This window comes from Ornithorhynchus anatinus, chromosome 2 (genome assembly GCF_004115215.2).
Source record: "Ornithorhynchus anatinus isolate Pmale09 chromosome 2, mOrnAna1.pri.v4, whole genome shotgun sequence".
NCBI classification, from domain to species: Eukaryota; Metazoa; Chordata; class Mammalia; order Monotremata; family Ornithorhynchidae; genus Ornithorhynchus; species Ornithorhynchus anatinus.
In genome coordinates this window covers 48,257,657-48,279,978 of record NC_041729.1, presented here as the reverse complement: position 1 = coordinate 48,279,978, position 22,322 = coordinate 48,257,657, and the positions used below count along the sequence as shown (strand labels likewise).

Here is a 22,322-nt window from a genome sequence, read left to right as displayed (position 1 = left end):
TCATATATTATTAGTGGCAGAAAAACAAAATCACTCTGCCCTTACTGCCACTACTCATATGTGATTATTATTGGTCTCCTTCCTCACTTTATTTTTTTACAGTATTATTTATAAAAGAAGATTAAGGATAGTACTTGCTAAGCACTTACTATGTGCCAAACACTAATCTATGTGCTGGGATAGATATAAAAAAATTGGTCACAGTCTCTGCCTCACACGGGATTCACAGTCTGAGGGAGGGAGGAAGGGTATTTTATCCCCTTTACAGATGAGATAACGGAGACAGAGAAGTAAAGTCATTTGTCCGAGGTCACTCAGTAGGCAAGTGGTGGAGTCAGGACTAGAAGTTGGGTCTCCTGAATCCTGGTCCTCTACCCTTTCTACTATGCCATGATAATTTGTTTCAGTTGACACATCTGAGTGAAATGGGAAAATAATGTTTACTTACTCCTTAAAACTCAAGACACTTAACCGAAGAAAGGGCTTTTAAATAGGCACGAAAGAGGGAGAGAAAGAAGAAGGAATACATTTAAAAGCCAGGAATCCCACCTGATTTCCATGATCAGGCTGTCCTTCCTGGGGGACCAGCTGGCTTCTGTCTTGCTAGAGGTGGGCTGAAAATGCCCACCCATGCTAGAGGCAACAGCAAAATTGATGTGGGCCAGCAACTTAGCTAGACACAGTGCCATTAGCACTCCTAGAATACTAGCGGTATTTCCGCTAGCTAAGCTGGAAGTAACTACAGGAAACTTCTCTGCAGGAGGAAGGAACTTTGTGCAAATGACTTCAGGCGAATGGGACCTTCAGGTTCCCACGCAGCTCCTTAAAACCTTTGTCCACCTGGCCCTCTGGCTCCTGGCTATTCCCACTGAAGGGGGTGGAAAGGGAAACCGTGGTGCAGAGAATGAAAGAAGTGCCCTCCCCCCACTTCTCCTTTCCTTCCTGTCACCCGCCACCTCCCCAAGATTCAAGATTCTCCTCCCTGGGTATTTTTAATAAGAGTGTATCAGAGCCTGCCCTAAGGCTGCCGATTCATTTGTGTGTGCGTTCTCGGGGAACATGTCAACCTATCTCAAGCTGTTAATTATCTGGAGAGAGCTAAATATTATGCAGGCAATTATCGACTGGAGTTGAAAAGCAACAACAATGGAAAACCTTGGGCGGCAGCCTGCTTTTATCTCTCTTTAGAAAAGGGCTAGTGAAAGCTGAAATTGCACTGGAGAATGGGGTCTTGCCAAGATGGGCTAGCTGTTTGTCTGGGGGTCGAGGGAGAGAGAGGGGGCTCCTTTGCCATACACATCAAGGCGATGAAAGTCCTCAACCCTCCAAACTTTACGGTGCTTTGAAGAGCGTCTTTGCAGGCCAGCTTTCTGCCGAGCGGCTCGCCCTAAGATGTTGTCCATTGAGGAGATCTCATGTGGAAGCCTCGCTAAGTAAATTTGCTAAATGCCTATTCATCCTGGCGAGGTGGGGAGCCACCGAAGCGGCAAATGTGAAAAACTGCGCGCCTTAACTCTACAGAAAGCGGTTTTCTGGGGCTGCTAAATTGAGATGCGGACGCTGACCCTGGAGGGCCTTAGAGCTCACATGAGTGAACAGAGAAGGAAAGTCTCGGGCTCCATTTAGCCTGGTTGATAGGCAGATATTCCAACTGTTGGAGACTCATTCAGGAGGAAACTTGTTCTTTATTCATCTGAACAATAATGAACTGTTCCCTCAAATGGTGAGAGTTGGTAAATAAAGCCACTAAAAGGAAAAGATGTATATGATTTGAATAAGGGCAGTTATGGGCTCCACTGACCAGGCAGCTTTGATGAGTTGTTTTATCCAGCGAAGTTCTTTAACTTGATTTGAAGCGATGTATAAGGGCCAAATATTTCCAAATCACTTTTATTCTTGAAACCCGTCTGTTTATCGAGACCGCCCTTTCTACCAGGACATATTTGTGATTCTTGCCCTCGCTACCGTTGCCAAGGTGTTCCGATAATCTTTCTGTGAAATCATGATTGCTTGAATGTTGGGAATCGGCTGAAGATGGCTTTCTTATAATTGCTCAGCTGCCTTCAGTCGCTGCTTATTAATGGAGTCAGGGCTCTGAGGTAAAAAGGCAGGGCATCAAAGTCTCCTAGAAATTAAGAATAGAGTTATATGACTGCCAGGCACTTACCATTACAGTCTTCCGTAGATTGTAAGCACCCTGGGGGTAGGGATCATGTCTGTTAACTATCGTACTGCACTCTCCCAAGCTTAGTAGGGAGTTGTGCACATAGGAAGCACTCAATACCAGTGACTGATCAATTGACTTCATCTAGAGCTTGATTTGACTTCAGCCTGGGCCAAGCTGAGCTTTATTTTAGGGTTTGTCTCCCCAGCTAGATTGTATAACCATAAGGGCAGGGATCATGTCTGCTAGCCCTAGCGCACTCTCCCAGGCTCTTAATCCAGTGTTCTGCACAGAGTAAGAGCTCAATCAATACTGTTGATTGATTGATTGAGGGTGGGGCTGAGTCCAGAGTCCAACTAGGTGACCTGGGACAAGTCACTTGACTTCTCTGTGCCTCAGAGTAAAATGGGAATTAAGACTATGAATCCCATGTGGGACATGGACTGTGGTCCAACCTGATTACCTTGTGTATACAGCCCAGTGCTTAGTACAGTGCCTGGCACATAATAAGCATTTGACAAGTGCCTTGGAAAAAAACAGTGGTGGGGATCCTCTACTCCCAGGACTGTGCTCTTTCCACTAGGCCACACTGCTTCCAAACTGACCTTGCGATCCAGGGCCATTTGGTGTCCACTGTTTCCCACAGAGACTATGAGCTCTTCAAGGTCCAGGCAACACATTTTTATTTCCTCAAGCACCTAGTACGGTGTTTGGCTCACAGTTGGCCCTGGTATTGATAATACTACAGTATTTCCTCTTCCTCCAATCATTTTTCACTTTTTAATTTTCCCAGTCAGTAGAACTCCACACTCCAAGGGTTGGTCATCTTCCTCGATCACCCAGCTGGAGTTTTTTTGGCAACTGGGTCTTTCCTTCCAAAGAAGAAGATGGAAAGCTACAGTAAGATACAGAGACCCTGAACAATCCCTCTCTCTCTGGAAGATTATTGACTATGTCTATGATTTGTTTCCACAGGACAAATGACCAGTTGGTAGCTTTTCTCTCCCGATACCGAGAGATGAACTTCCTGAAATCACACGGCCGAGACAATGCAAGGTACCATCTTCCTCATTTTCAGTTTGTCTTGTCTTATGCTGTCGAGTCGTGCCCGATCCATAGCTACGCCGTGGACACATCTCTCCCAGAATGCTCCACTTCCATCTGCAATCGTCCTGGCAGTGTATCCATAGAGTTTTCTTGGTAAAAATATGGAAGCGGTTTACCATTGCCACCTCTGAGCAGTAAACACTCTCTGCCCTCGAGTCTCTCTCTTGCCGCCGCTGCCCAGTGCGGGTGAGTTTTGACTTGTAGCAGATTGCCTTCCACTCACTAGCCACTGTCCAAGCTGGGAATGGAATGGGTAGGCCTCTCCTAGACTCTCCCCTCCTGAAGTCGAGACTGCTAAAGTACTGGAAACTCTCCAGGTGTGACCCTGAGAGGAGTTTTCAGCTTGGGGGGATTGAAATGAAAAGCTGCCTGTTGCTTTCTTTGGCCTTCAGAAGCAAAAATTCTGCCCTTAGCAAGGAGAGTGAGTGAGGGAGTGGGAAGGCCAAGATGTCTTAAAGACTGCCTTTCTCATCAGCTCCTATAATGGCTCCTCACCTCAGTTCACCTCCATTGATGCCTCCTTGTCAGGTCCATAACAGACCACCTTGGCTCCAGTTCCTGCCAGAGGGTGTCCTGCTCCATCGCTGACATTCTTCAAGTCTAATCTATTTTAATGTTTGCCAGCCCCTTGAAGACTGTAATCTCTTTTAGGGCAGGGACCCCATCTCCCAACTCTTGTATTGTACTTTCCCATGCACTTGAGATAGATAAAATCAGTCTTTTGTCTGTATTTCCTCCATCAGCTCTCTGTGGCTCATGCGCAGGAGCAGAGGAAAGGTACTGTGAGGTTTCTCCAGGATTGATGTTTCTCTAGTGGTACAAGATCATCAGAGGGACAGAGAAGCAGGGGAGTTCAGTTCAGTAGAGAAGGCAAATTGAGGTTGTGAATTTGTGCATCAAGAGAAAAGTTAGGATGGGGACCAAATGGGACATGATGACTGAAAAATTGGAGGGGGTCAGTGGTTAAGAGTTCAGGGATCTCTGTAGGGGCACAGGATAGTTTTTAGGATTGAGTCGCAGGGTGGGAAAGCAGGTCAGAAGGTTGTGGTCAGAGATAGAATTTCAGAATCGGTGAGATTGGAAACTGTATAGTGGCTAGAGATGACGAGATCGAGTGTGTGGCCCAGTTGATGAGTGGGTAAGGTAGGTGGAGCAGGAGGTCAGAGAGTTGAGGAGGGAGAGGAAGCAGACAGCAGGAAGGTCATCAGGAACATCCATGTCGTTTTTGAAATTCTCAAAGATAAATGTAGGGGCTAAGAGAGAAGGAATGTGAGAAAGGGATCAAAAGGACTAGTAATTGGAGTGGGCACTAGAATCAAATGATATGGGTTTTAAAGGAAGGGAAAGAGAGGGATGGGGCGTGGGATGGTGTGAACACGGCATTGGATCACAAGAAGGAAGCCAACTCCTCCCCCTTTCTCAGTGAGTCTTGGGGAGTGGGAGAAGGTAAGTCCCCCTCCGGAGAGAGTGGCAGGGGAGGCTGTGCCATCTGGAGAGAGCCGGGGTTTTGTTGGTGAGGAACAGCAATAACTGGGTCAGGAACAGGTTGCTACCAAGTGGGGTTGACCACAGTGGAGGGGAGGTTCCACAGGCCACACGTAGTTGGGACTGTTGGGATGGGAAGGGGAGAGGGGATGGTGTGAGCTGCCGAGGGGCAACACTGTGGGAGGGGAGGTTTGGAGCGGCCATGGGAAATAAGAACAAGGATACAGTAGTTAAAGGAAGGGGTCCCTTCACGCAAGTTTTCAATACGTGTTCAATGAACAGGATTCTGCCCCAAACAAGAGAAACCTGAGGCAGGAAAGAGCCCGAGTATGTAGTTGAGAGGAGTACCACAGAAACTGTCTCTGTCAGTCCACCACCCTCCTCACCCCACCTGAGCTAATCCTGGGAGTTGCAGTCCCGTCCCAAAATAACAATAGTAATTATATTTAAGTGCTTGCTATAAGCTAAGCACCGTACTAAGTGGTAGGGCAGAGAAGCAGTATGGCTTAGTGGAAAGAGCATGGACTTGGAAGTCATAAGACCTGTGTTCTAATCCCAGCTCCACCACTGGTCTGCTGTGTGACCTTGAGCAAGTCACTTCGCTTCTCTGTGCCTCATTTACGTCAACTGTAAAATGTGGATTCGGTATCTGTTTTAGCTCTGATTTGGACTGAGAGCCCCGTGTGGGACCTGATTATCTTGTATCTGTCCCACTGATTAGTACAGTGCCTGCTACATAGGAAGCACTGAACAAATATCACTGTTATGATTGCTCTTATAGATACAACTTAACCAGATCGGTTACAGTCCCTGTCCCACAAGTCTCACAAGTCTTAATCCCTATTTTATTAATGAGGTAACTGAGACACAGAGGAAGTGAAATGACTTGCTCAAGGTCACACACCAGGCAAGAGGGGGTGCCAAAATTAGAATCCAGGTCCTCTTATTCCCAGGCACACGCTCTTTCCACGAGGTCATGCTTCTTCTCTGCCCTACAGCAGGACCGGTTTAGAAACGGGTTTCCTTGTAAAGGCTCTCCGGACCTGCTCTTCCCCTACTTCACAAAATCCACTCCCACCATAGGAATGACCTCCCCCCACTTCTTTATAAAAAGGCTCCGGGCCAGGATGTGGGCAGGGGACAGAGTGAGCCCTGCTCTAGAGTTCTAGGTAGACAGACATCTGAGCCTCCCTGCCACCTATGGCTTCACAAGCACCTGTCGGCTTGGCGATTTAAAAAAAAAAACAAACCGAAAACCCAAGTTATAGTGTTGGAGAAATGCTCTCGGCTGCTCTGAGCTAGATTAAATCTGCCCTGACATTATCATTTAAAGTAGTTTTGTGTATGCAGGAATTGCATTGTGCCTGGTACAAAAATATCCCTGCCAGGAGGAAATGAGGACCCCAGGTAAGAGCTTGCTTCTGCTCCCGCCCTTGATGTTCTCAGGTGGGCAAGAGTGGCTCTGAGGTTTGATGGACAGGCTACGCTCTAGTTGGCAGGCACAGCAGAGAAGTGAGGTTGAACTGGAATAGAGTTGGGGGGGAAAAAAAGTCGCAGCAAAATCAAGTGCTTTGTTCGCCTTCCTAGTGGCCTCGCATTCTCGATAACGCAGAACCTCACTTCCCAAAATAATGAATCCATTCCGACACTCACCCAGAAAGCAGGGTCTAAGCTGCCAGACGCAGCAGGGCCTCAGATCATTTAGACCAATTAAACATCCTAATTTGGTATTCATTTAATAGTAAAATGGGCTAATAAGCCATCCGTCCTTCCCTCTGAGTGCAGCTCTTCTGTTTATTAGCGGCGGCGCTTGCCGAACGCATCTGCCGAACAGCTAAACACTCGAGCCCTTTTTAGTCGGAGCGACTCGAGAGGTGATGGTTGTCAGCGGCAGGCCGGGGTGGGGACGGGTGTTTCATTTGTCATTTGTGACCACCGCCGGAGGATGTCACAGGCCTCACCTAGATAAGGGAAGGAAGCGAGGAGAGTTCTCTGAGTGAACCAAACTAGAAATGAGTAAAGCAAACAGCTGGAGCTGGTAGGTGTTTCATTCCAGCCCTCTGATGGCAAGGGATAAAAGCCCTCAGCAACAACTTGAAAGGAGGAGATATTCCAGAATGGAAAGGGATCCTTCTGAGCTCTGCCCACTGGGGACATTCATGATCAGAAGGCTGGCGGATCCCGACTGGCCTCACCATCAACTCCGGCCTTTTGATTCTCGGCAAGGGAGGATGTGGAAAGCAAGGAATCCCGTAGCATCGTAATGAAGTGAAATCCCTCCGTGGGCTCGTGTCAAAGGAGAGGGTGCAGAGGACGAGAACAAACCCACAATATGGCTCAAATTTATTCCTTTCTCATTTTTTAATTTCCCGCAGTTGATAATCGCGGCAATGACCTTCTGTTACTGTGGAGAGTATTTAGTGCCCAATTTTGGCTGCAAGCACAGAGGCTATCTAACATTTTAACAGCTAGCAAATTGGCCCTGACTGTTCCAGTAATTAAACGAGGGGTGTGTTTTGTTAAATGTTTCTCCTCTTTGCCTCAAAATAAGTAAGCAAATGCATTGAAAATTATTTTGCATAATTAGAACCCCTGAAGCCACCTTCATGAATCAATAGACAAGCAACTGCCTCTCTGCAACTGCTTTCGTCTGGCTAAACCCAAGCTTTGAAAACAGGCTCTGACTCCCAATAGAAACAAGGCTTTCGCAGGTGTCAGCTTCAGATTTTTTTAATGATATTTGTAAAGTGCTTACTATGTGCCAGGCGCTGTACTAAGCACTTAGGAGAGTACAGTACACCTGAAACAGACATATTCCCTGCCCGCAACACTGTGGGGCCTTAAACCTCTCCAGGGAGAACATCTCTACAACTTCCCTTAATAACCTGTTCCTGGAATCCACAATCCCTAAGATGAGACAGTTCTTCACTAGCTCTGACCTAAAATCGGTCTGCTTCAGCCCGGTTATAATCCATTTCCTTTTGTTCTGCCCTCATGGAGGTGAAAAATGCATGATCATCCTCTTCTGTGTACTAACCCAGCTTATCTGGCTCTGAAGTACAGGTTTTCGATCACCCTTCCGGCTTCCCTTCCCCGGTGATTTCTTCCAATGTCTGATAGGCCCTAACTTTTCAAAAACCATTTTGAAACTGCCTTAGCTGGGTGAAGACGATCCTAAGTCCTCTCTAGAGCCCAGAGGTGTAGGGAAATATCAGTTCCTGAAGAGCTATTACCGTCTGCCACTGGGAAGCAGAAGCGACAGGAGGCCCAGGACCTGGTGGGTAAAGCCTGCAAACAACTGCCCCGTCGCGGCTGTTGTGTGATTGCATTCAAGCATCACGGTTTCTTAAGTCGTAAAAACCCACTTATTATCCTAGTCGGTCATATTTTTAACCTCTTATTTAAGTGCTTAGAACCATCCACATTTCTGCACCATCTGAGGGGCTCTGGTTTTTCTTTAATGATTTTTTGAAATTGAAATCTTACACAGCAGTGGGTTTCAGTTAATTTAGAGACGCCCTGAAGAGTTCTGCACACAAAGGCCTATTTATTGCCCCCGGAAAGCTCGTCTGATGGTTACTGGACTCGTATTTCATTTGCAACAGGGACGTACTCATTTTTTCACCAGGCAGACACATTTGAAAATGGTATTCCTCATGACCGACTTGGAGATGCTACTTCTGGCTGTTTTAGCTTAATTACCGCTTAATGCTGCGCCTTCTCCATGATTGCTGTTCTGGGATGTGCAGTGGATGTGATTAGGAAATAGCTGATCTGGGTTTGGAGAAAATGCAGGGTGGATTGATAATGATGATACTAATAATGGTACTTGTTAAGAGCTTACTATGTTCCAAGCACCGTTCTGAGTGCTGGGGTAAATACAAGTTAATGAGGTTGTACACGGTCCCTGTTCCACAATGGGGCTCACACTCAATCTCCACTTTACAGATGAGGTTACTGAGGCACAGAGAAGTGAAGTGACTTGTCCAAGGTCACATAGCAGACATGTGGTGGAGCCAGGATTAAAATCCAGGTCATCTGACTCCCAAGCCCGTGCTCTATCCACTAAACCATGCTGCTTCTTAGCCAGTGTTAGCCTCCGGGCTCCTCATTCCAGTGCCTGATGGAAGTTTCCAAAAAGGCAGGTTCTATGGACAGCTGGCTTGTAGCATCCTGTGCACGTGAAGTCGGAGACACTGAGGTTGCCTGCTACTGAGGAAAATTTGCCGAAATTCTATTGAGGATAGGGTTGGGGGTTGCTCAGTCAGTAGAATTATTCCTCACTTACTATGTGCAGAGCACTGGTTCGAATACTTAGGAGAGTACAATACAATAGTCTCGGTGGCCACAGTCCCCGCCCTTGAGGACCTAACAATGTAGCGGTAGCTCTCTGAACCAGGGAATGGAAATCACTCAGGACATGGCTTGGTTTGGGCATAAGACCAGGAAGTAATGTCGTTCAGGTTCTTTAGAAGGAGGGAATGCCAAACTGTTTCCTCCAGCAGATTCGCAACAGGCTGTAGATGTGCCTGGGAATGGCTCAGCCGAGAGCCTGGCCTGGCTCTGAGCCTGGAGAATCGTCTCTGCAAGTTGTCCAGGCTGAAACAGTGGTTCTCATTACCGGGACCCACCCGGTGGGGATCCCAGATGTTGTTCTGACATTTCCTGGGGCTTCCCATTCTGTATCAGGTAGAAAACGTAGCTGTAGCGGCACTTTCTGAGGTATTGCTGACCTTAATTCATATATATATATATATATTTCCTAAGGAGAAAAACCTAAACAGTTCTCACTGGCTAAGTGGAAACATGGCTTGATGTGAGTTTCCATAATACAGTCAGTGGCCTGAAAGAGGGTAGGAGAGTGACTGAATGAAGGTCAAGTAGTTATAGCAAAGCCCCAAAGCAAATAGTGACCTCTGGGCCTGACCCTTCGACTACTGGGCGCTTCTTGTACCCCCTTCCCCTCTGACCCCCTCGAGACCCCAACAGAATCTCATAAGCTCTTTATGGGCAGGGAATGTGTCTACCAGCTCTTTGTATTGTACCCTCCTAAGTGCTGAGCACAGGGCTCCCTACAGAGTAAGCACTATATACTATTGATTGATTGATTGATTGCACACATGCACATTTGGTAATCAGAGCAGCCTCCAACTACATCATTTCCATTTTCTCCAGCAAGAATTAAGGGACCGCTGTCTTTCTTTCTAAGTACAGTGCATAATTCAGTGCTCTGCATATGGTAGATGCTCAATAGATACCACTGATGGATCATTTTCCATGGAAGTGGAGGGTGCCTAGGTTGAGTGTGGCATCTTTGATGCTGATGTAAACTTGGGGCTTTTACTTTTCAAGTTTCCCTACCATGCTCACATTTTCCCCAACCCTTCCCTGCTAATTCTGTAGCTATCTCAATGCCCAATTTTGGGGTGCTTGAAAATAGTAAATTCCTCTACTCTGCTCCCCTCCCCCCGGCCCCACCTTTTCCATTCATTTAAATCATCAGCCTGTCCTTCCAGGAAGAGCATGTTCTCCTAATTAGCTCTTCTCCAAAAGAGCATGGGACAGAAGTTAGTAAGACTCAAAGTTTGTCCCAGCCTGAAAGTTACAAGGCCAGAAGAAGCAGCGTGGCTTAGTGGGAAGAGCCCGGGCTTGGGAGTCAGAGGCCGTGGGTTCTAATCCCGACTCCGCCACTTGTCAGCTCTGTGACTTTGAGCGAGTCACTTAATTTCTCTGTGCCTCAGTTACCTCATCTGTAAAATGGGGATTAAGATTGTGAGCCCCATGTGGGACACCTTGATGACCTCGTATCTACCCCAGCGCTTAGAACAATGCTTGGCGCGTAGTAAGTGCTTAACAAATGCAGTCATTATTATTAGAAGAGCAGTAGTAGGCACAGCCCTGAGGGATATGGCTGAGGTGTTGGAAGGCACAAAGTGGTGCCCCACTGGGCACCGAAAGAAAACCATTATTCAAGATCTGAGTAGCGGCTCGGAATCTATAATCCATCCAAATCCCCTCAAACTGTATTCCAGTAACTATTTAAATCAACTGTATTCCAGTAACTATTTAAATCCTGTGTTAGAAAGGGTAGCACTAATAAGTGGCCAGGAAATACACACAACAAGCCCACTTTCTAAAAGGTTATCAATGCCAGCCTGCTGGATATCTTCCACTAGTACAAATGATGTCAGGAGAAAATTAACTTTTCACCTCCAAATGGCAAAACAAGGTATTCTTTTGCTTTCCTGAAATTCAGGGTTCCCAGTGATGGCAGCTACAACAGATTACCACCCTGCAGCCTGTTATCCCCTCTGCATCCCGGGCGCTTGAGCACCATTTGTGGCTTGCGTTGAGCTTTTTTTAAAGGTTCCACTTTGGCGATTAGAATGACTTTGGGTCGACGACGTGACAAGAGATAGAAGTTATTTGGAGGAAGAAGAACGGCGTGCATTTTAAGTTTCTGTTTCATACCTTCATGTCAGGGGCTTCAGAGCTTTGCCCTCAGCTGTTCAATCAGTAGTATTTATTAAGTGCTTACTCTGTGCAGAGCGTGGCACTAAGCATTCACTGGTACAATGGAGTTAGTAGACATGATCCCTGCCCTCAAGGAGCTTACAATCTAGAGACAGTTATTAAAAAAAAAAGAAATTACAAATAGGGGAGAAGCAAAAGAGTGCTATGTACATGAGTGCTATGTGGTTGGGTTTAAATGATGCAGAAGTGTTGAAGTGGTAGTGGGGAAATAGGGTGGGGAGATGAGAGATTAGTCAAAGAAGGCCTCATGGAGGAGGTATGATTACAAAAGGTTTTAAAGGTGGGGAGAGCAGTGCTGTGCCAGACGCGAAGGGGGAGAGAATTCAGGCAGAAGGAAGAGGGTGAGACAGAGGTTCAGCAGAAGGATAATTGAGAAGAAGGCCGGAGAATAAGTGGGAAAGATGGAACTAGGCAGGGTGCGTTGGCTGGCTTGAAAGAAATGATGCATGTGTTTTTGGGTGTAGTGGGAGAAGAAAGAGGATATATAGGAGAGAGCTAATTGAGTGCCTTTAAGCCAGTGGTCAGTAATTTCTTCCTGATATGAAGAAGGATAGGCAACCGTTGGAGGTTCGTAAGCACTGTGAGCCCCGCATGGGAAAGGGACTCTGTCCAACTTGATTAACTTGCATCTACCCCAGCACTTAGAACAGTGCTTGGTAACAGAGTAAGTGCTTAACAAATGCAATAATATATCTACCCCAGTGCTTAGAACAGTGCCTGGCGTATAGTAAGAGCTTAACAAATACCACATTTTTTTTCCTGACACCTCCCCCTCCCTCACCTCTACTAAGTTGTTGGAGACCTTCTCGCTATTCATCAAAAACGCATCGCATCGTCGGCCCTCTTGGCTTGCTTGAGTCCCCTCTCAGTTACCATCGTGCTGCTCCTCGGCTATTCTTCTATCATCCATTACTCTCATATGTTTTACCCAGGGAGGCTGTGTTGTAAAGGTCATTGCCTTAATGCAGCTGAGTACCTCAGTTCCAGGACCCAAGAAGCCCGCAGTCTAGTGCTACCATGTCCCAGTTCCTTGTTCTCCTCAGGTACCCGAGCACCCTATCCCAAAACCCCAGTTCTAGCATAAGAGAACATCAGAAAAATTATTTCAAAACTTCAGGCGGTTTTGGAGATATTTTAAATCAACTAAAGGGAAAGCGATGTTATGTGTGCCTGCTGACCAGAGTTTTTCAGTGAGCATCCTGTGCAAAGTGTGAGCCATGAACATTCACCCACTTGTCTCATTCTAGAATTATAATGTGACATTCTGGGCTTGCGAGGTGAAATCAATTAGCCCCAGCTACTGGAGTAAACCAGGAGATCTGGTTTAGGTTGAACTTCAAATTTGTGTTTTAAGTATGTAGGGCAAGAGAAGACACAGATGAAGGCAGAATTCTCTTCATTGGCTTGTCAAGATTGGAAACCGTTAAATTCCCGTGACCATCTTTTTCACAATTCAGCAAACCTGATTCACATCCTACTTTGCTCCATTAACTCTTTCCAAATGAGATGCTTTGGGGCATGTGGTGTAGACAAGTCTGGCATGTTGTACTGGCCCTTGTCATTTGTCTTTCCCACCTAAAATATGAATCTCTTTCACCTGGTCTTCATCATGCAGTGCAAGTGTTTGCCTACACAGCAAACGGCATTTATGGGTTTAACATAATCATTCCATCAGTGGTATTTATTGAGTGCTCACTGAGAGCCGAGCCCTGTACTGAGTGCTTGGGAGAGTACAATACAGTCATTGAATTGGTAGACAAGATCCTTCCCCTCAAGAAGCTTACAGTCTAGTGTTCCCATTTCCCACTTGTTCTTCTCAGGTATGCATTCATTCAGTAGTATTTATTGAGCGCTTACTATGTGCAGAGCACTGTACTAAGCGCTTGGAATGTACAATTCGGCAACAGATAGAGACAGTCCCTGCCCATTGACGGGCTTACAGTCTAATAGGGGGAGACAGACAGACAAAAACAGTAACAATAACTAGAATCAAGGGGATGTACATCTCATTAACAAAATAATTAGGGTAATAAAAATATATACAAAATATTTAAAAATATATAGAGAAATATATACAAATGCATACAAGTGAGTGTGCAGGCATCCTCCCCCAAACCTCCAGTTCTAACATAATGGAACAATAGAGAAATTATTTCAAAACATCAGCTGGTTTGGGAGACATTTTAAATCAACCAGTCAGTGGACTTTACTGAGCACTTACTGTATGCAAACACTGTACTAAGCTTATACTTGGGAGAGTACAATACAAAAAGGTTGATAGACACACTCCCTGCCCACAAGGAACTTTCAGACATTAAAATTAATTGCAGATATGTACATGAGTGCAGGGGGTTGAGGGTGGGAGGTTTCTTGGAGGAGATGTGCCTTCAGTAAGGTTTTGAAGATGGGGAGAGTGATTGTCAGATGTGAAGGGGAGGGCGTTCCAGGCCAGAGACAGGACGTGGACGAGCGGTCGGCAGTGAGATAGACGACAGCGATGTACGGCGAGTAAGTTGGCATTAGAGGACCGAAGCACGCGGGTCGGGTTGTGATAGGAAATCAGTGAGGTAAGGTAGGAGGGGGCAAACTGATTGAGGGCCTTAAAGCCAGTGATAAGGAGATTCTGTGTAATGTAGAGGTGGGTGGACAACCACTGGAGGTCCTTATGGAGCGGGGAAACGTGGACTGAATGGCTTGTTGAAAATATGATCCGAGCAGCAGGGTGAAGGACTGCAGTGGGGAAAGATAGGCGGCAGGGAGGTCAGCGAGGAAACTGATGCATAGTTATGGAGGGACACGACTGCTGCGGAAGAGGAGCAGCGTGGCTCAGTGGAAAGAGCACGGGCTTTGGAGTCCGAGGTCATGGGTTCCAATCCCGGCTCGGCCACTCGTCAGCTGTGTGACTTTGGGCGAGTCACTTCACTTCTCGGTGCCTCAGTTCCCTCATCTGTAAAATGGAGATTAAGACTGTGAGCCCCACGTGGGACAACCCGATTCCCCTGTGTCTACCCCAGCGCTTAGAAGAGTGCTCGGCACATAGTAAGCGCTTAACAAATACCAACATCATTATTATCATTAAGAGGAAAAGAGAAGTGAAACGATGTTCCCACGGTCGCACACAGCAGGCAAGTGGCGGAGTCAGGATTAGAACCCCAGACCTCTGACTCCCAGGGCTGTGCTCTTTCCGTTAGACCATGCTGTTTCTCCGATACGTACACTAGGAAGACGCTATCCTTGCCTATGGAAAGCTACAGACTCGGGGAGCAAACAGACATTAAAGCGAATTTCAGAAGGGAAGCGGTGTCGCCCAGTGGGAAGAATACGGGCCTGGAAGTCAGAGGATCTTCGTTCTGATCTCGACCCTGCCACCTGCCTGCTGTGTGGCTCTGGATAATTCACTTGACTTCTCTGTGCCCCAGTTTCCTAATCTGTAAAATGAGATTCAGTGCCTGTTCTCCTTCCCATTCGGACTATGAGACCACATAGGATAGGGACTGCGTCTGACCTGATTATATCGTCCCTTCCTCAGTGTTTAGTTCAGTGTCTGGCACACAGTAAAGGTTTACCAAATACTATTAAAAAAATAGATCTGTACATAAGTGCTGTGGGGGAAGGTTGAATAGCAAAGTGCTTAAGTGTTTCAGACCCAAGTGCATAGCCAATGTGGGAGTGAGGGCTTAGTCAAGGAAAGTCTCTCGGAGGAGATGTGATTTTCTAAGAGAGGGACACTTGTTTGAGGCTGTTAATCAAAACATGCATTTGAAGCTTCGTATTATTTTGGATGCTGCAAATAATAGAGTGACCAAAATTTTCTCGGCCATGAATATTTCATTTAGTAGATTACTACATAAATATTGTATTTGAAGATTATAGTCTCTGACACCACATTAAAATTTCAAAACCCATGCCATTATCCCTTAAAATGGAACATGAAATTAGAAGCTGATTCATGGAAAGAAAAATTTTGCAAGCCCACTTACCTTGCTTTTTTCCTTCACTGCCACAAATTATTAACGCCAGTATTATTTTGAGTTACCGTTTTTATATTAGTCTAAACTTTAGGATTAGGGATGTGGCTATTACTGGAAGCTGTTGCATAATTAGACGCTTGTCACAACAAAGTTATAATTTCGCCCTGCTGACCTCACTGTGGTGTGTTGTTTTTTTAAGTGCCTCTTGGAAGGCAGTTGCTTCTTATGGCACAGTACTTATATTACAGTTGTAATGTAAAACACTTACTGAGTCATTTTTAATAAGGGCTTTGCCTGCTCCCTTGTCAAGATGGCTTTATCCCGGGCTTATTAGGCAAGATAAAGTGTGGTCCAGGGAGCTAAGAAACTTGGCTTTGGTCAATCTGTCAATTTTATTTATTGAGTGCCTACTGTGTGCAGAACACTGTGCTAAGCCTATAAGGCAACAGAGTTGGTAGACACTTTCCCTGCCGATAAAGAGCTCAGAGACGAGAGGGGGAGACGGGCGTTAATAAAAATGAATGAATTACAGAGATATACTGTAAGCCCGTCGATTAGACTGTAAGCGCGTCAATGGGCAGGGACTGTCTCTATCTGTTGCCGAATTGTACACTCCAAGCGCTCAGTACAGTGCTCTGCACATAGGAAGCGCTCAATAAATACTATTGAATGAATATACATATGTGCTGCGAGGCTCAGGGTGAGATTCATTCAATAGTATTTATTGAGCGCTTACTATGTGCAGAGCACCGTACTACGCGATGAATGCCAAGTGCCCAAAGGGTATAGATCCAAACGCAAAGGGGAGACCGAAGGGAGCGGGAGTCAGGGAAAAGACGGAAAGCCCTCTTGGATGAGATGTGCCCTTAATAAGGCTTTCAAGGTAGGGAGAGTGGTGATCTGGAGAATATGAAAGGGGAGGGAATTCCAGGTCAGAGGGAGGACAAGAGGAAGGGGTCAGTGGTGAGATAGATGAGGTGGGGGCACACAGTGAGCAAGCTGTCACTGGAGGTGCAAAGTGTGCAGACTGGGCTGGAGTTGGAGCTCAGAGAGATGAGATGGGACGGGGCAAACTGACTCTGTGCTTTAAAACCGATTTTAACTTTGACTCTGCCACCAGGCAAGTCATTTAACCTTTTTGAACCTCAGTTTCCCTATCTTAAAAATGGCACTAATAAACACACCTCAAGTCTGCGTCCCTGGGATATCTCGGGAAGGAATGTGTCTCACAGTGGACTGAAATCCCTTTTTCCAGAGAGCAATAAAGTGAGGCAAATAGTGTGCCCCATGGAATGTGTGAAATGGGTGAAAATGGCCCAGAAAACGAATATCCATCAACATTTAATTGTGCAGGGGGAAATGTAAGCAGTCAGCCGGCCTGTGATGTGAATAGCTTTTATTGATGAAGGGCAGCCCCTCCCCCCCCCCCCCGACATTTTTTCACATCATAAACACCTCCATCCAGCCGGCCATCTTGCCTTACCATTGATTCGAACAGCTTCGAGGGTGAGATTTAAAGCTGGGCTCAGGACTTACTTTATGTCTCACTGGGATTGGGTGTCTTAGTGCTGTTCTGAGATTCCTCACTGGGGGTTGAATATTTTGCCAGTTGCAAAATGGCCTCCAGCCCGGCCTATCCTCTCCAGTAACGTCCTCACTCACTCCTGACCTTTAAGGAGTTACCGTACCAGGGCTTAGGGGAAGCGGTGTGGCTCAGTGGAAAGAGCCTGGGCTTGGGAGTCAGAGGTCGCGGGGTCTAATCCCGGATCTGCCGCTTGCCAGCTGTGTGACTTTGGGCAAGTCACTTCACTTCTCTGGGCCTCAGTTACCTCATCTGGAAAATGGGGATTAAAACTGTGAGCCCCAGGTGGGACAACCTGATCACCTTGTATCCCCCAGCGCTTAGAACAATGCACATAGTAAGCGCTTAACAAATACCACCATTCATTTTATTTATTCATCGTAGTCTGTAGATTAGACTTTAAATCGGTACGAAAACTGAAGTTCCGTCAGGCCATCCACCCTCGAAGCGACCAGCCTGCTGTGGTTTAACTTCAGGCCTTATTCCTGCTGCCTCTTCTGATTTGCCAAGTTGTTGAATCTTTTCCTTCCCCTTAGGTTTATCCGAAAACAAGGCCTGGACAGGCTGTTCCTTGAGTGTGACACCCACATGTGGCGACTGGGAGACCGAAAGATTCCAGAGGGCATCACAGTGGATGGAGGCTCTGATTGGTTTCTGCTCAACAGGAAATTTGTGGAGTACGTGACCTTCTCCAACGATGATCTGGTCACCAAAATGAAGCAGTTTTACTCCTATACTCTGCTTCCTGCTGAGGTAGGTGCCATTCTCAACCCTGAGAGTCTGCTAGCAATAGCTTCGGAGAACAGTAGTTGCGGAATTAGCTGTTGTCGCAGCTTAAAGCCTCCTTCAGAGGTATCAAGCAATTGAAGAATCACCTCTCGCCTTAGAATAATAGTCATGATATTGATAATTATGGCATTTGTTAAGCACTTGCTATGTGCCAAGCCCTGTTCCGAGCACCAGAGTAGATACAAGGTAATCAGGTTGGACACAGTCCCTGTCCCAAATGGGGCTCACAGAATCCCTTCTCATTCTGAATTCCGTGCTGAAAAGATTCCAAAACATGGCATCCCCTAGTCTATCAGAGTGCTCTTTCGAATGGGCGTTTGAAATGTTTGCAGTTTTCAGGAGAGTGTGTTTAAACTTAAAATGTGTACATATATTGCAGACAGAACTTAGAAGTTTTGTCTTAGAACTTAGAAGTCAGGTGTTTGTTGGAAGAACTTTGAATCCATCATGTGTCTTATGGCACAGGGTCTTAGTTGAGAGGGTTGTGTTATGACTTTAACCATTATTATCAAATAATATTTCAGGGTGGTTTTTCGGGCCATTACTTAGATTAAATATTCTAATCTCTTGTCTTCTGAATCATTAATAACAAAGTGGCTTGCCCAAGGCCACACAGCAGGCAAGTGGCAGAATGGGGATTAGAACTCGGGCCTTTTGACATCCAAGCCTGTTGTCTTTCCCCTAGTCCACGCTGTTTCTCTGCTTTTGCTCCATATTCAGCCTGCTGGAGGGCAAGCTAAGGCCCTAGTCGTGCCATCTCATTGAGCCAGGCTCCCTCAACAGTTATTCCTTGGGAAGCAGAAGAGGAGGCAACATGGCTCAGTGGAAGAAAGATGGGCCTGGGATTCAGGAGATTTGGGTTTTAATCTCGCTCTGCCACTTGCCTGCTGTGTCATGCTGGGCAAGTCACTTAACCTTGCTGGGCCTCAGTTTCTCATCTGTAAAATAGGACTAAATGCCTGGTCTCCCATTCCCTTAGAACTGTGAGCCTCCATGTGTTTCAGAGACTGTTTAATTTTAGTGGATTCCATTCAGTGCTTGTTCATATTATTATATTAATAATAAGAATAAGAATAATGGCATTTGTTAAACAATCATTCATTCAATAGTATTGATTGAGCGCTTACTATGTGCAGAGCACTGTACTAAGCGCTTGGAATGTACAAATCGGTAACAGATACAGTCCCTGCCCTTTGACGGGCTTACGGTCTAATCGGGGGAGACGGACAGACAAAAACAATAGCAATACATAGAATTATGGGGATGAACATCTCATTAAAACAATAGCAAATAAATAGAATCAAGGTGATGTACATCTCATTAACCAAATAAATAGGGTAATGAAAATATATACAGTTGAGTGTCGGGCACCATACTAAACACTGGGTCGAATACAAGCAAATTGGGTTAGTCCCGGTCCCTGTCCCACACTGGGCTCACAGTCTTAATCCCCATTTTACAGATGGGGTAACTGAGACACAAAGAAGAAGTAATTTGCCCAAGGACGCACAGGAGACAAGTGGCAGAGCCAGGATTAGAACCCGGGTCCTTTTGCCTCCCACGCCCATGCTCTATCCACTAAGTCACACTGCTTCTCTAATGAGTGCAGCGATTGGCAAAAAAGTGAGCCCTCCGCAAATACCACAATCATCCTCGTTATCAGAAGGGGTGGGAATCGACCCTTACAACAGCCGTCTGCGTGGCTGCAGGCATTACTTGCTGTAGGGCACGGCATCAAACCTGGGATACACCTGGTGGGTCCAAAGCAGGTTCCCAAGGATAATAATAATAACGTTGGTATTTGTTAAGCGCTTACCATGTGCCGAGCACTGTTCTAAGCGCTGGGGTGGACACGGGGGAATCAGGTTGTCCCACGTGGGGCTCACCGTCTTAATCCCCATTTTACAGAAGAGGTAACTGAGGCACAGAGAAGTTAAGTGACTCGCCCACAGTCACACAGCTGACAAGTGGCCGAGCCGGGATTCGAACCCCTGACCTCTGACTCCAAAGCCCGGGCTCTTTCCGCCGAGCCACGCTGCTTCTCAGCACTGTCGGCCACTGTCTCCTGCCAAGAGGAGGGAAGGTGTTCATGAAGGAAGGGGTGCAAACTCCATTTCGGAGGTTTCACCCTCGTGGCTACAGCTGCGTGTTTGGGGTCTGATGAGGCCGGGCTGAGGACAACAGGCTTTTTGTCATTGATTGGAATTACCGCGGTTGTCATCACTTGAGTGGTTCTTAGTATTCAGCACACGTGTTGAGCAATCTACCTTTAATCCTGTTTCTACTAAAATCACCTCTTCTCTCAACTCCGATCACCTTTTCATCCATTATCTCGCATGGAATTTCTTTAGCGTTATGGAAGGACACAGGGCAGTGGATAATTGGGGGGGGGGGGGGGTTCCCTTTGCTTGACTGAGAATGTACGGCTCTGTGGGTCTAAGCACAGTTCAAGCATAAAATCCAAATTCACCGGCCTGTCATTTAACATTAAAGAAGGGTCAGGAGATGACGTGGGGGTCGTACTCGATCATGATTTTTCCACGTACTTCTAGGTCATACTAGAGTTATTTATGAAAATAATCTCCCCCCGTCCCTTTCTCAAAGTCAGATTTCAGAGCAAACCTCGGTTTGAGCTTTCCTCTACCCACTGGTTTTGAAGGCAGTGTAAACCTTTCTAGGTTACTGGCCCAACCAAAGCTCTTGTTCTCCTCCTGGCTCCCTACACCCTAGCCCCACAATAACAATAATAATAATGTTGGTATCTGTTAAGCGCTTACTATGTGCCAAGCACTGTTCTGGAGTAGAAAGTAGCTAATCAGGTTGTCCCACGTGGGGCTCACAGTCTTTAAATCCCCATTTTCCAGATGAGGTAACTGAGGCCCAGAGAAGTGAAGTGACTTGCCCAAAGTCACACAGCTGACACGTGGCGGAGCCGGGATTAGAACCCACGACCTCTGACTCGCAAGCTCAGGCTCTTCACACTCTATTTAATAATGTTGGTATTTGTTAAGCGCTTACTATGTGCCGAGCACTGTTCTAAGCGCTGGGGTAGACAGAGGGGAATCAGGTTGTCCCACATGGGGCTCACAGTCTTAATCCCCATTTTACAGATGAGGTAACTGAGGCACAGAGAAGTGAAGTGACTTGCCCACAGTCACACAGCTGACAAGTGGCAGAGCTGAGATTCGAACTCATGACCTCTGACTCCAAAGCCCATGCTCTTTCCACTGAGCCACGCTGCTTCTCTATTTACACCGTAAGAGCTCAATAAATACCACTGATTGAGTGAAGGGTTGATTGATGGCACTGTCCTAAATTAGGGTGATTTAGTCAGAGCAAGAAGTCATGGTGATGACCCAAGGATCTCTCTTGTTGCTTCCGACACATTGTGTCAGGCACATTGCTGGGGCTTAATCAAACAATCGGTGCTATTTATTGAACTCTCACAGAATACAGGGCTTTGTACTGAACGTGTGGGAGAGTATTCACTCATTCATTCATTCAATCGTATTTATTGAGCGCTTACTGTGTGCAGAGCCCTGTGCTAAGCTCTTGGGAAGTACAGTTCAGCAACAGAGACAATCCCTACCTGCAGCGGGCTCACGTGGTATAATAGAGTTGGTAGGCACGATCCCTGCACTCAAGGAGTTTACAAATCTAGAGGAAATTTAGTATTAGTAATGGGTACTGAGTGCGGTACACTGTATTAAGTACTTGGGAAATTGCAGCAGAACCGCAAAACGTGTTTCCGGCCCACAAGGCGACACTCTCTAATGGGGAAGGCAGACGGAAAAGTATTTACAAAGAGTGGAATCTGGATGAGAAGCAGTGGGCCTAGTGGAAAGAGGACAGGCCTGGGAGTGAGAGGACCTGGGTTCTGTTCCCAGCTCTGCCACTTGTCTGCTGTGTGTCTGCCTCAATTGCCTCATCTGTAAAATGGGGATTAAATCATCCGACTTAGACCGCGCGCTCCATGTGAGACAGGGACTGTGCCCGTCCTGATTATCTTGTCTACCCCAGCACTTGGAACAGTGGTGGCACATAGTAGGTGCTTAAGAAATACCTCGCAAAAAGAAAATAAAAATAAATAAATGAGTAAAAATACACACAAACATTGAAAAAAATCCCCATCACTCTGAGTTGTATCAACCCAAAAGCCACCTTTAACATGTAAAGATTTATCCTTAGCACTTGTGTGTGTATGTTAATAACATTTAGTGAGCACCTACTAGGTAATGAAGACTGTGCTACGAGCTTGAGCGAGTACAATAGAATTAGTAGAGCCCATCTGTGTCCTTAATTAAGAATTTAAAATCTTGCAAGAGATACGGAAAGAAAAATAAATTGCAGAAAGATGGGAGAAGAAGAGAGGAGATGGTATTTGTTAAGCACTTACTATGTGTCACCAATCTATGTCTCTCGTGTGTCCCCTTCCCTCCGCTCCTCCCCCCAACCCTCTGCTCTTCCCCCTTCCCCTCCCCTCAGCACTGTGCTCATTTGTATATTTTATTTATTACCCTATTTATTTTGTAAATGGGGTGTATATCTCCTTGATGATGTGATCTTGTTTTTGTTTTGTTCTCTTTTGCTGTGCTGTCTCCCCGTTTAGGCTGTGAGCCCGTCACTGGGCAGAGATTGTCCCTATCTGTTGCCGAAATGTCCATTCCAAGCGCCTACTACAGTGCTCTGC

The 22,322-nt window shown here is 46.3% G+C and overlaps 1 protein-coding gene across 3 annotated transcripts in view; it reads left to right on the top strand.

The window, feature by feature from the left end:
• The window catches only part of XYLT1 (xylosyltransferase 1), a 140,422-nt gene that overhangs the window by 85,932 nt on the left and 32,168 nt on the right, over nucleotides 1-22,322 (top strand). For all 3 annotated transcript variants that reach the window (XM_039911110.1, XM_039911109.1, XM_039911108.1), the window contains exons 5-6: nucleotides 3,140-3,220; nucleotides 17,380-17,596. In XM_039911110.1, coding sequence (XP_039767044.1) covers nucleotides 3,140-3,220; nucleotides 17,380-17,596 — 298 coding nt within the window. The remainder of the gene's footprint in view (nucleotides 1-3,139; nucleotides 3,221-17,379; nucleotides 17,597-22,322) is intronic.